We start from the raw sequence: 13,766 nt of genomic DNA, 5'->3' as shown, positions 1-13,766 counted from the left end.
CCATGGGAACGGTTCTCCACAACAATATCGCCCACTTCTACTCTCTGGCTGCTTTATGGCTGCGATGCTTGATACGGGGACACAGTTCTTAGACATTTCTAAGTGAACTTGTGTTTTTCTGTACTCGGTCCAAGAGAACAACCTCCGGGGATGAAAAAGAGCCAACGCTGATGTGCCAATCGCTGCAGGTCCTCTAATGTTTACTTAAGGTGTCAATAGTGAGTCAGTCCCATAGACTCCTGTGTTAATGTCCAATTTTAAAGCAGAAATAAACACATTTGTGTCCCAAACTTCTGTTTGAATGAATTCAGCTTGCTAACCAAGCTAATTTATAATAGCTGATAAAGTTCAAATAAAATAAGTGTAGCCCAGCCAACCGGCAGCTATGTCCATATTTTATATACAGTCTTTGACTTGGTCCCTTTTAGTGGGTTTTTCCATTCAAACATGTAAAACTGTACTGATTTATTAGTTGCATAATGCTCTGAATGCTCTGGGTGGTCAGGTGATGCTAGTACAGCCACAGTGCTAAATGTTTAGCTTAAACTAACAGTTGTCTTTGACCTGAATCTGACCCCCACCCCTCAGAAAAATGCCATAAACATCTGGTTTATTTTTAGAGCTGCCTTCAAAACTTGACCCTCTTATCTCGCTGGCTTTGCCACATTGTTTGGCTGTGAAAGAGACTGCGTAGTGTGTTTGGATCTCAGGTTTGTTTGTGCGTGTGTTCAGTCTGACTGAATCACAGCGACAGACAGTGGAAACAAACGATGAGTTTCCTTTAGGAATTTATTTAGAATCTCGACAACACCCAGAGGTTTCCTTGGGTACAAACACACAGACAGACAGGCGGACGAGCGTCTTCACGTGTGATCTCTGCACTTCACGTTTCTTTGTTTCCACTGCAGTACAGTTTCTCAAGACGCTCAGTCACATGTTTGCATGTCAGACGAGCAGAGAGGAAGAGACGCTTTGTCCTCGTCTGTCTCCACGTTGACAGATCTGAAGAGGCCGCTTCCTCGAGTTTCACTCCATCGCATCTGTGTGTGCTTATATTTTACATGTATAATAACTGATGCAGAAAAACCGCTCTCTCTGTCTGTTCCCTGGATTTTTAACCCTGGGGTGACAGCTTTACTGTTGTTTACTTGAAATTACCCACACACACATTTTTAAGTGAGCTCTCATCAGTAGGATGTTTGCGCCGTTTTCTGCCTCACTGTGTGAGGATTCGGCTCTGACAGGAGATTTCCTTCAACCAAAGAAACTTTTAAATGCGCTGTGTTTGTTCTCCGGTGTTTGACTGTCATTACTGTCATAGTTTCAAACAATAAAATGAGCCATGACAGTCAATAATCCATCATCACCAGGAATTACACAGGAATGCTTTTCATATGAAAGGGTTTTATTTGCAAGTCTACCATTAGCTGGATTAGAGTTGCAGGATATTAAAGGCTGTCATTAAGTCGTGACTCATTCTCAGCTGCTTTGATGCGTGTAGTTGCATTAAACCTTCGAAATATCGTCTAATTAAGGCATCAATTTCCCTCGATTGCATCATTAAGGAAAGCTTTTTATTTTTCAGTGTGGCAGAACTGAGAAGCCAAGCGGAAATTCCTCAGGTTGGAAAAGCTTGTTAGTGCATCCCAGCGTGCATCCAGTATGGAAAAGCTCCTCCTCTGATGATACCAGTGAGCTCTTGAACGTTTTAGTTCTCACATGCTCAGAGCGCTGCTGCCAAGTCATGCTGAGGTTGAATTAAAACGCGGCCGAGGGAAAAACCTTCAGCTGTCTTTCTTCTGTCAGCAGGCGTCTGTCCAACCTGTTGAGCTCTTTAAAACCAGCTGACAAGATGTTAGCCAGCCATCCGCTCTGATAGATTATGACAAATTATGGTTTGATAACATGGGCGGGTCCTGTGCCTTACGGGCTGGGATAATTTAGGTTAGGCTATGGATAAAGTAGAAGGAATAATATTAGGTTAAGACTGCTGTTGTTCTCATTAATTTGCTACTAGACATGCTCCAATAAGCTCAATGAAATCAGGAGATTCTATTGGACTAAACAGCTGTTAACATCGAGTTTTATTGTTGCAGGTCCAAGTAGACACAAAGGAACTGTACAAAAAAATGAAATGTAACCAAAATGAGACGTGAAAAAAGGCCACAGAGAGAGAAAACGATGACAAAGAAACTGAATATGACCACAAAGAAACAAAGAATAACCACAGAGGAATGCAAACAACAATGAAGGGCCTTTAAAGGACCACAGGATGCCTGAAAACATCTCCAGACACACTCAGACCGACTACAGACGGAGAGAACGACCACAAAGAGGCTCAAAGTGACTAGGAAGACTCAAAATAACAAAACCAACATATGTAAAACTGTGGAAGACACCATTTATACCTGGATTGATTTCACCCCTCTGTCCCTTCGTCTGTCCATCATTGCATCTTAGATTTTGCGGAGGACAATCAGATTGAGCAGAGTTACTAACAAGCTGCAGGTACCTGCCTTCCCTCTCTCAGCAGGTACGTCTCTGTTCATCCCTCAAACTAGAGTCTTGAAACCGGCCGTCTCCATAATTTATGAACGGCACAAAGTGATAAATTGACCCGGTTCCCTCGTGAGCTACTTTCCCACATTAACTGAGCCGCCTGCCTCGCTGTAGTTCCTGCGTGCTGGAGAGTTATCCAGGTGTTTGTGATTTGCTAAAGATGAATCCAAAGTGCAGAGGAAGTTTGGGAATATGGGAAATAAAAAAGGAAAACTGGGTTGTTTGTTTTGGAAACGCGATTCGATTTTTGATCTGGACAGTTTGGCTGTTTCTGCAAAAATGTATTTAATTTGAATTTAATTATCTGTGAATATCAGATGGAGCCGCTTTAATGGATTTAGTTCAGGTGTCTGATTCCCAAATAACCAAACTCAAGTAGGTAAACAAACTGTTTCTTTGCTTCTTGTTCGACACACGTGACGCGAACGATGACCTCACGCTCCGACTCGTAACAGTCACGCCGTCGGCCGAGCTTTTGAGTCTGTCTGCAAACACACTGGAAATGTTTAGGTTGTCTTTCAGCATCCGTCTTCACTCAGCAGGCCAAGAAGAACCTGACACATTATTTATGGTCTGCCTTTTGGCTCTCTCTCTGTGTCTGTCTCTGTTTTTGGAGTGTATGAGCGCTGTTCACATTTAGGAATGTTTTCTAAATGAGATATGTGGCTAGTGCCGTTTGCCAAGAGAACATCCAGTGTTTTCTTAGATTAAGATGCCAGTAAGCCCCTCTGGATGGATTCTGGGCTCCTCCGATATGAATGTAAACATATTCCAGTAATAGTTTATCTTCATCCTTCACTGTTGACTTAATTTAATGAGATCTGTCTCTATCTGATTGCACAGCTTCTTCTCATAAACTGACACAACTCGGGCATCTCTTCTTTTCATGAACCGCTTTGTGACACTTCATCGGCTTTAGAGGGAGTTTGCATCATCAGGTGAAATATTCAGAGGTTTTGGATGATTTGCTATAAAATGGGGCATGACTGATTTAGTACAGCACGCTGTGAATAATGTGATGTATTTTGATTTTAAATGGGAATGAACTGTTTAAACAGCATTTTCCTGTTCATTCAGACCACTGAGAGCACTTTACAAACCACCTTCCCACAGCGCTGTCTTCCAACATCTTTCAAGCCACCCAGAGAAAACCTGAGCAAGCACAGGAAGAACATGCAAACTGCTCAAAGAAAGACTCATTAATGCACACATAAATCCTGCTGCAGGATAACTGCATGCATTACTGCCCACCGGGCTGCTGAGTGTTGGTGCTCTCTGAGCAAAACACTGCAGCGCTGTGGGTACGCTTATTAAAGAACATTAATGCAGCGACCACATCATGTGCAGTAGTAACGAGCCCTGAATAGTCAGATGACATCATCACAGAGAAAACTCTGGTGTTTGTTTAACCCACATCATTAGCTGCAAGTAGCTCAGAAGTCCTCTAAAGAGGTCACACACCAGCTGGTGCAAAGTCTGAGCTGCACATCGCCCCCCGTCCTCCTCAGTCATCCTGCAGAAGCTCCAAACTACCGTGAACCGAATAATTAAACTGAGCTCGACTGGAATAACTCAACAGTGAAGCTGGTTTCATCTGGTGTTTTTAAATAGACTGTTTCTAATGCTGCACATAACATCCTCTCCTCTGCATCATAATAATTAGCAGCCTCTCCAGTTTGCAGACAAACTCCACAGTCTTGCACGGTGACGGTGGTCCTTGTTCTGCTGCTGATACCACCAGCCTGTAGGTTAAACACTGATGCTGTCCATGCAGCGTGATCTCACCACAAAGCCGAACACAGCAGGTTACATGTAAATGTTTCTGTGAAGGTGGAGCCAGACTGGATTTGTCTGAGCTGCTCTTGGATTATGAGCATTTTAAACTTCTTGAGCTTCAAAAGCATCGCTAACACAATGTGTCATCTCCTTCCTGTTTCTCATTTCTCCTCCTATCAGCTGCCTGAGTGTGATGTAACCGGTCAGACGGTCCTTCTTCACGATGATGCTGATTTTTGCTGCAGCCCTGCCGGCTGCAGGTGCAGTCAGGACCCGAGGAGCGGCGTCTGTGCACGCGATGGTCATGATGGTGTTTCTCATCCCTCTGCTGTGGCTCCAGCCTGCAGCATCGAGCTCCGCCCCCGAAGCCAAAACCTGGAGCCAAACGGGGCCGCGGCTGCAGCTCTCCCACTCAGGTAGGGATCACGTCAGAACGTGCTGAGAACAAGTGCTGCACTTTTGAAGCCTCCAGTGTTTGAGGATTTTTCACTGAACAAGTAGACGTAATTATTTTAAAGGTGTCAAAAATAGTTAAAAAGAGGCTCTTAGGGTCTTGGGCCCCTGAGCAGTTGCCCACTTTGCCCAGTTAGTAATCCATCGTTATGGTACCAGTAAAAAGAAATAGAGCAACAGACCAGTCAGTGAGGATTAGAGCAGTCTCAAAGCTGTGGGTGTATCGTGGGTAAAGCCTGACTTTCCAGCTATTTAATAAACAGAATGAGTGAAACCAAAGAAAATCAAGTGCTAGCTGTGATGTTTGGATGTTAGAACCTCACATCTGCACCACAAACACACCAATGACAAACATACATTTTCATGTCCACAGTTTATGTGATTCCTTTGGTCTCTAACTGCATCCATACAAACACTTTAGGCCTAATTTGCCTGTTTTGCGACGGATTTAAACAGCACCATTAATCACGACTGTCACTGGTCGTAGCTTTCCACGGAGCTTTTCAGTGAACACATGAACACTGGGAGTCAGAAGGCCTGTTAGGATCACAGTTGGCCATTGAATTGGATTGTTTCAGGCTTTCTTTGGTGGCCAGTAGCAGAGCTGAGAAACAATATCTTCATAATTGAGTTTAACCTCACAGGCGGAACTTTTCCATCTGTCATCTTCCTTTTTTCTTTTCCTATTTTCACATGAGAAAACTGCGACTGTTTCGTATCGTTATTGGGTCACTGCCTATCAGTTAACGTCCCCACTTGTACAGTCGAGACTTGATTAAGGTGCTGGTGAAAGTGGATGTTGGATTATTTCCTGGCTTTTGTGATGTGTGATGGTAGAACGGTCTGTCTGTATCCGGCTAAAGTTTTTCAGCAGTAAAGTCATAATCTCTGGGGGCTTATTGCAGTCGGAGCTGGAGAGAACTTCATAACTCTGTCAGTGAAGTAATGTCTATAACACACAAAGTGATCCGGGGACTTGTGTCGCTGTGAAAATGTCCCCCACGTACAGCAAAGTCACAGTTTCCTTTACTTTTCCAGAGTTTTAAAGGACACTGAGCTGCGACGCCCTGATTAATGTCAATAGCAAAAGCTTTTTGTCTACAGTAAAATATTTCATGAGTGCAGTGAGCAGAATTAAAGTGGGAGACTATGTTATGAGCTAACGGTGGCCATAAAACACTCCTGATGGAGTCAGCCACCTGCAGGTCGCTGTCATCACCGACATGCAGACTTCATACTGCAGCGTTTAGAAGATGCAAATGAAGGAGTTTGGCTTTTTTTCTTAAAGCTGGAGATTAATCCTCAGCTTCACTGTTGTAGACATTAAACTGTGATAATCCTCCATCGGACACAAGGAGTTTTATCTCCTCTCCCTTTAGCCTGCTTTAAACCAGGCCCTGGATTATTGTTGGATTATTGGCTGGTTTAAAGATTTTGTTTCCCAGATAGCGAGCTTTTACTTTACCTCGGTAGAATTATGAAACACCAAACAAATACTCCAATGGTTTTGAATATTTTGAGGATCTGTGATGATTTTTTTCTTTGTTTTCATCATATGTGACACCAAATGGACGCTTCCAGTTTTTGGATGTCAGACGAACCAACAACCTGTTGGGCATGATTGACAGTTCAGAATAATCCTTCTGTATCATACACTTTGTTTCATTACCTAAAATGAGCAGCTTTAGCTCCTCCCACCTTTTCCTGATTGGCTGCCCCTCACCAGCATCCTGCTGGCTGTGCTGGTGAGGGCTGGACAGAACATTTTGCCAGACGCTGCTCTGACTCACTTTAGCGTCACATCTGATATTTTCTGTTTTTTTTCTAGTCAGATTTTTTTAACAGATACTTTGTTTTTTTTCATGTTGTTTTATTGTATTTTAAGTTATTCAGATTTTTTCTCCGTGGGCCCTCAGGTAGTGAGGTTACAGTTCAGTACACGTGGTGTGTGCTGTACCAGGTGAGCTGCAGGGATGCATTTTTAAAGCCGAGCGTCGCTGTGACGGTGAACGGAGATCCTAAAGGTGATGAATGTGCAGTTTGTGCTTTGTTTTGAATTGTTTGGCTGTCTGACCAACGTGAGCTTTTGTTAGCACAAGTTTGTGATTCCTTTGAGATTACGGTCAGTTTTCACAACCAAGAAAGGCCCAAAAAATGTAAACGTAGATTTTTATTTCAGATTCTGAGACAAAGTACGGTTGTTTTTAAGTCTGGCTGGGACCGTCATCAGATGACTCGTGGTGTCTCGACATGCTTTGCCAGGCCTGGACTGCAGCTTCACTTCCTAAAAACAATCTGTCCACTTTCCTCACTGCGCTATTTCAAATCCAGTCTGCTATACAAAATATTACAAAGCCTTTTTGACTGTGCACATTTTCGTTCTGCTGTTCTGAGTGAAGGAAAAACAGCAGTTTATGAGCAGAAATGTGACAAAGATTCATCTTAAAGAGATAATTTGACATAAATTGAAAATAAAATTGCTCTCCACTGCAGGAGCACAGCACTTCACACTCTGTTAAATCACCAGTGAAGTCATCTATCCAGCTCCAATCACACTAACACACTTTTCTCCCCCTGAATGCTTGCTTCCTCCTTGGCAACCAGCAACACCAGTAAAGCCAACAACTGCTTCCTATCCAGCGGTAATTAGTTCAGGGCGGCTGGTCTCATTGTGCCGCGGTTAGCGAGTGTTTGTCTGCTGAATGAATGAGTGAAGACATGGAAGACTGGAATTAGTGAAGCAGTGACTGTGCTGTTTGTAACAATCGAGCGATTGTGCTGAAGTGAGAGGGGAGGGTTTCGGAATAATCGCCGAGGACCTGACGGGATTATTGAAGTCAGAGACATTTGAATACACTCAATGAATGTCAGCGATACAAAGGGAGGGAAAAGGAAACTCGAAAGACCTGAAAGTTATTTTGATGGATTAAAGATAAAAACAGAAGCACATAATACCTCAGTGGAAACTGCAGCTCTTACATGGAGACACTTGTTCTGTGTTATTGTCGGGTCTTACCGTACAGTACTGTTGTTGTGATTTGGTGCTATATGAATAAAATTTAAACTATTAAATTGAAAGTTATTTTGGCCGAACATTTTTGATAAGAAATGATAAATAATGAACTAATTTCCTGTTAAGTGATGGCATGTTTATTAATAATTAATAATAATTAATTAAGCAAAATTATTTATGTCATCAATTTATGATTTCTATACAAACTGCGACCTCTGACCCTAAAACATGAAGCTAGCACTAAAATGTTGAAGCTGCAGTTCCTCTAGTGTCCACTTGAGGCTCCACCAGTAAGCCAGTCCCCATAGACAGTAGCGGTTTTAGATACGGGCGACACGGGCGGTTGCCCGGGGCGGCATCGTGATGGGGGCGGCATCACGGACATCGGCGAAAAAAAAAAAAATGCTCGTACTCATGCTGCCCCGACGGCAGCCAGCGCATATTGGGAATGTCATAGGCACCAATCGGTTTTCTATCGCCCATTTGCTGGGAGTGAGGTGCGCCTGCTGCTTGCGGCACAGGGAGGAGAGGGCGGGGCGGCGGGGGATTCTCTGGCTGGCTGGAGCAGCATCTAATAACCAACTCGCAAAATAAAACAAAATAAAAACAAAACAAACACGAAAACACCGGACATTATGATACAGACTTATAATTTGCACCGATGTTTTTTCGAAATTCCATACACGAAAACTGAGCGCGAGAGCCCTCGGTGCGCCTGCGCGCTGCTAAAGTCAAAGTAAACTTTATTGTCATCTCCGCTACATACAGTCCAGTATATAGAGAGACGAGACGACGAGGCTCCAGTTACAGCAGTGCAAATAAACGAACAATAAATATAGTAGAGTAAGAAAATAAATATACACTTTAGGACTCGGGATAAAGGGATCAATAACAATTTAAAATTTATCATTTACAGTTTGATGATTTAAAGTCAAAGGGCAGCCCTTTGTCACCGATTCTGTTCATAATTTTTATGGACAGGATTTCTAGGCGCAGCCAAGTGGCGGAGGGCTTTCACTTCGGTGGCCTCAGAATCTCATCTCTGCTTTTGCGGATGATGTGGTTCTGATGGCTTCATCGGTGGGGCCTCCAGCTCGCACTGGAACGGTTCGCAGCCGAGTGTGAAGCAGCGGAATGAGGATCAGCACCTCCAAATCTGAGGCCATGGTTCTCAGCCGGAAAAGGGGTGGAGTGCCCACTCCGGGTCGGGGATGAGTTCCTGCCCCAAGTGGAGGAGTTTAAGTATCTCGGGGTCTTGTTCGCGAGTGATGGGAGAAGGGAGCCGGAGATCGACAGACGGATTGGTGCTGCGGCTGCAGTGATGCGGACGCTGCACCGGTCCGTCGTGGTGAAGAGGGAGCTGAGTGTAAAAGCGGCTCTCAATTTACCGGTCGATCTACGTCCCGACCCTCACCTATGGCCACGAGCTGTGGGTAGTGACCGAAAGAACGAGATCGCGGGTACAAGCGGCAGAAATGAGCTTCCTCCGAAGGGTGGCTGGCCTCCCCTTAGAGATAGGGTGAGAAGTTCGCCATCCGGGAGGGGCTCAGAGTAGAGCCGCTGCTCCTCCACATCGAAAGGAGCCAGTTGAGGTGGTTCGGGCATCTGACAAGGATGCCCCCTGGGCGCCTCCTGGGTGAGGTGTTCCGGGCATGTCCCACCGGGAGGAGGCCCCGGGGCAGACCCAGGACGCGCTGGAGAGATTATATCTCATCATCTCACCATCAACGGCGCCGCTGTGGAGAGAGTGAGCAGCTTCCGCTTCCTTGGTGTACATCTGGCTGAGGATCTTACGTGGTCAGTACACATAAACAAGACAGTGAAGAAGGCGCAGCAGCGCCTCTTCTTTCTCAGGAGACTGAAAAGATTTGGCATGAGCCCCGCATCCTCAGGACCTTCTATCGCTGTGCCATTGAGAGCATCCTCACTGGATGCATCACCACCTGGTACGGCAACAGCACCGCTTACAACCGCAAAGCTCTCCAGAGAGTAGTGCGTGTGCTGAACAGATAATTGAGGTGAGCTTCCTCCCTCCAAGACATCTACAGGAAGCGGTGCCTGAGGAAAGCGGGAGGATCATCAAGACTCCAGTCACCCCAGCCATAAACTCTTCAGACTACTTCCATCAGGAAGGAGGTTCTGCAGCATCCGGTCCCGAACCAGCAGACTGAGAGACAGCTTTTTCCACCAGGCCATCAGACTGCTGAACACGCCATAGACACCTCACCCTCACTACTGGAACTTCAACATTATGCACTCCATACTGTACATTAATGCCACTGTTTTGCACATACCTACCTCTGTATATTTTATATTTTATATATCTTATTTTATTGTTTACTCTATTTCATTTGTAAAACATGTATATACACACTCACACACACACACACACACACACACACACACACACACACAAAACATTTAGTACACATTTCAGTAATGTATATACCTTTATATATGGTACATATATTTATTACTTTTAGATTAACCATTTTTATATTTTGCTTGTTGCACGTTATTGTATTTTGCACAACTCTGTTGCTTGTGAAGCCTGCACACAAGAATTTCACTCGCATGTACTGTACCAGTGTACCTGCACATGTGATGTGACAATAAAGGTGATTTGATTTGATTTGATTTGATTTGATTTGATCTCTCGGCTGGCCTGGGAACGCCTTGGTGTTCCCCCGGATGAGCTGGAGGAGGTGGCTGGGGAGAGGGAGGTCTGGGCTTCTCTGCTTAGGCTGCTGCCCCCGCGACCCGACTTCGGATAAAGCGGATGAGGATGGATGGATGGATGGATGGATGATTTAAAGTCTCACACATAACCCGTCGAAAGGGGAGGGAGACCTGCTGCTTCCAAAGAGAGCACATTTCATTCATAATGTTGTAAATCCAAGCCCATTATGTATTCATGATTTGAATCCTGGGTTGTGTGAAATCCCAGAAATAGGCTAGGACCGCCACTGCCCATAGACCAGCGGTCCCCAACCTTTTTTGACCGGTTTTTGTCCGATAATATTTTCATGGACCGGCCTTTAAGATGTCGTGGATAAATATAAGAAAATAAAACCAGTACTGGTACCAAAAAAAGAAGATGTATTCATAATACACAGGAAAAGACTCAGGGAAACCGAGTTAACGATAAAAACGATTTAAAAAATAACGATAAAAACTGATAAAAACCCTGAAAACCATAAATTTCACACCCGAGCCTCAACTCTCGCGGCCCGGTACCAAACGACTTGGGGTTGGGGACCGCTGCCATAGACTGTAGAGCAGAAATAACATGTTTATAGTCTGTTTTAAGTATAACTCAGAATTGTTAGGGTGTCTGACTGACAGGTGGATGGAGACACAGATGGCTGTCAGCTTTCACCAGGCTTCACCTGATTAGGGACACCACCTAATTGGAGTCCCTGAACTGGAGCTCTTTGTACCATTTGTACTTATATCCACCAGATAATATAGCTTGCTATGTGGTTAGTAGAACATCCAAGAAACTTCAGTAAAACCCTGGTGCATCAATTCTATCTGTTATTGGTCCTGTGACTCAGGTGATGGGAGACTCGTAGCTCACCTATGATTATGTGACACGTATCATGTACAGCAGGGGTGGGGAGCTCCAGGCCTCAGGGGCCGGCGTCCTGCAGGTTTTAGATGCCTTTGATCCACACAGCTGATGTACTGGTTACATGACCTCAAATGTCTCAAAGTTCTCCAGAGGCCTGATAATGAACTAATCGTTTGATTCAGGTGTGCTGACCCAGGGTGAGATCTAAAACCTGCAGGACACCGGCCCTCGAGGCCCTCTGATGTACAGTAATATATACCAGGATATTATAGAAACAAGTGCATGAGGGACATTTTAGCTTTAGATGGTGGATATAACGTGGACGAGCTTACAGCTTTGGAAAGTGTTTCTGTGTCAGACACTGAATCAGATCAGTCTATAACTATTTTTATACCAACGGAGCTGCTTTCTGCATTATGCAGCTAACGCGTCAAATGGAACATTCCAGACAGGTTACACACACACACACACACACACACACACACACACACTTTCAGCACACATGTGGCATCTTTAACCTGCGAGTACAGATGTGGCTTTGTGTGATGTTTCTGTTGCCTTCTAAGAAGCTTCTGTTCCGTCAGCTGACGTCCATTTCAACGTTTTTACCCAAACAGTCCGATCTCGGAGGACGTCTCGCAGTATCACACTGCTGACGTGTAATGGGATTACATGTGTTTGTGTGTGGCGTTGGAAACAGTAGCAGCTCAGTGGTTTTCATGGCAGTAAAAGGAGGCAGTGAACTCCATTTAATGAAGCACGCCGAGGTCCTCGTGCTGTGTTTGTAGCTGCAGGATGAACAGCAGAGAGGCTGTTAATATTTTATAAGGTAGATACTCAGACAGGACACACACACACACACACACACACACACACACACACACACACACACACACACACTGATCTCTAAACTTTGTTTAGTTACACTTTTTATTCACTGTTTCTGTTCACGTCAGTCTTAGTATTTATTGTGTGAACTGCTTCAGCTTTAGCTTCCTTATTTCATTTTCCCACACACTTTTATCCTGGAGTAACACAGACAAACTCAAGTACTTAAGGTCAACCTTAGCAGACAGCATGTGTCTGTCCTTAAGTGTGAAAAGTGAAGCAGAGCCTTGAACTTGTGTCCTTCCTGACAGGAGCTTTCAAAAGAATTTGATCAGTGACCTCAATAAACATTTTCCTGGTTATTCTATGATCTACGTCTCTAGTTTCAGTGGGTGTCTTCCACTTGACAGCCATCTTTAAATCAACCTTGGGCTGCTATATACCTAACTTTAATTTAAGTGGTTCTCAGGATACAAAAACGTAATCATAAGTCAAATTTGGACAAAAATTCGTCTGTGCTGTTACAGGAATCTCCAACAGATTTCATATGTATACTAGTTACTCTCAAATGATGTTTGATGCTCAGTAAATATGACACTTTAACCACCAAAATGTGAAAAGTTATGTTAAATAATTTTTAACTTTGTACAAACAGTTGGGTAAAATAAACACTTTGATGTTGTCGTGTTGGGCACTTTGCAAACCAATTATCACAACTGAAATGAAGAGGATTGTTACAGCCTTACTCAGTGTTTCCAACTAAAGTCCGCTACATGAGCAGCTACATGGTGGTGAGCTACAGCAGATCATCTATGACTCACAAGGTTGGTGGTTCGATCTCTGCCTGCTCCAGTGTGCGTACCAAAGTGGCCTGAAGTGTTTCTCTGATCATTGTGTTCACAGACTGAGCAACTATTTTATTCTCTCACTTATACAGTCCACACACACACACACACACACACACACACACACACACACACACACACACACATGCTGATCTTCCCTGCAGGATGAGGGCTGGTCTCTGTGGATTCCTGCTCAGGTCAGACGCTGGGTCAGCTGTGACGCACACACTTTATCCCTGTGTGTGTGTGTGTGTGTGAGAGAGAGTGTGTGTGTCTGCAGGATGTGTGCATCCCTGATTGGCTTAAAAGTAAACCGACAAACGTTGCAGGGCCATGGCGGGTTTGAAAGGCTCTACCTCTAACCTGGATCCTGTTGTTTCCCATCTGTGTTCTAATCTGGTCTGTATCATCTTCGGGCTTCTGGAAAACACGCAGCCGAACGTTTGTCAGCTCCACCTCTGGTCTCACACACATGAACGCTCACGCACATGAACGCTCACGCACATGAACGCTCACAGACATGAACGCTCACACACATGAACGCTCACAGACATGAACGCTCACGCACATGAACGCTCACGCACATGAACGCTCACACACATGAACGCTCACAGACATGAACGCTCACAGACATGAACGCTCACGCACATGAACGCTCACACACATGAACGCTCACGCACATGAACGCTCACGCACACGCATGCTCACGCACACGCAT

At 44.5% G+C, this 13,766-nt stretch overlaps 1 protein-coding gene across 1 annotated transcript in view; it reads left to right on the top strand.

Annotated features, from left to right (window-relative positions):
• si:dkey-49n23.1 (semaphorin-3D) overlaps positions 1-13,766 on the top strand; it is a 111,316-nt gene that overhangs the window by 39,752 nt on the left and 57,798 nt on the right. The window contains exon 2 of the mRNA XM_031735721.2: positions 4,516-4,751. Within this exon, the coding sequence (XP_031591581.1) occupies positions 4,559-4,751 (193 nt within the window). The 5' untranslated portion in view covers positions 4,516-4,558. The remainder of the gene's footprint in view (positions 1-4,515; positions 4,752-13,766) is intronic.

This window comes from Oreochromis aureus, linkage group 5 (assembly GCF_013358895.1).
Source record: "Oreochromis aureus strain Israel breed Guangdong linkage group 5, ZZ_aureus, whole genome shotgun sequence".
In the NCBI taxonomy this organism is placed as follows: domain Eukaryota; kingdom Metazoa; phylum Chordata; class Actinopteri; order Cichliformes; family Cichlidae; genus Oreochromis; species Oreochromis aureus.
This window is presented reverse-complemented; position numbering and strand designations above follow the sequence as displayed.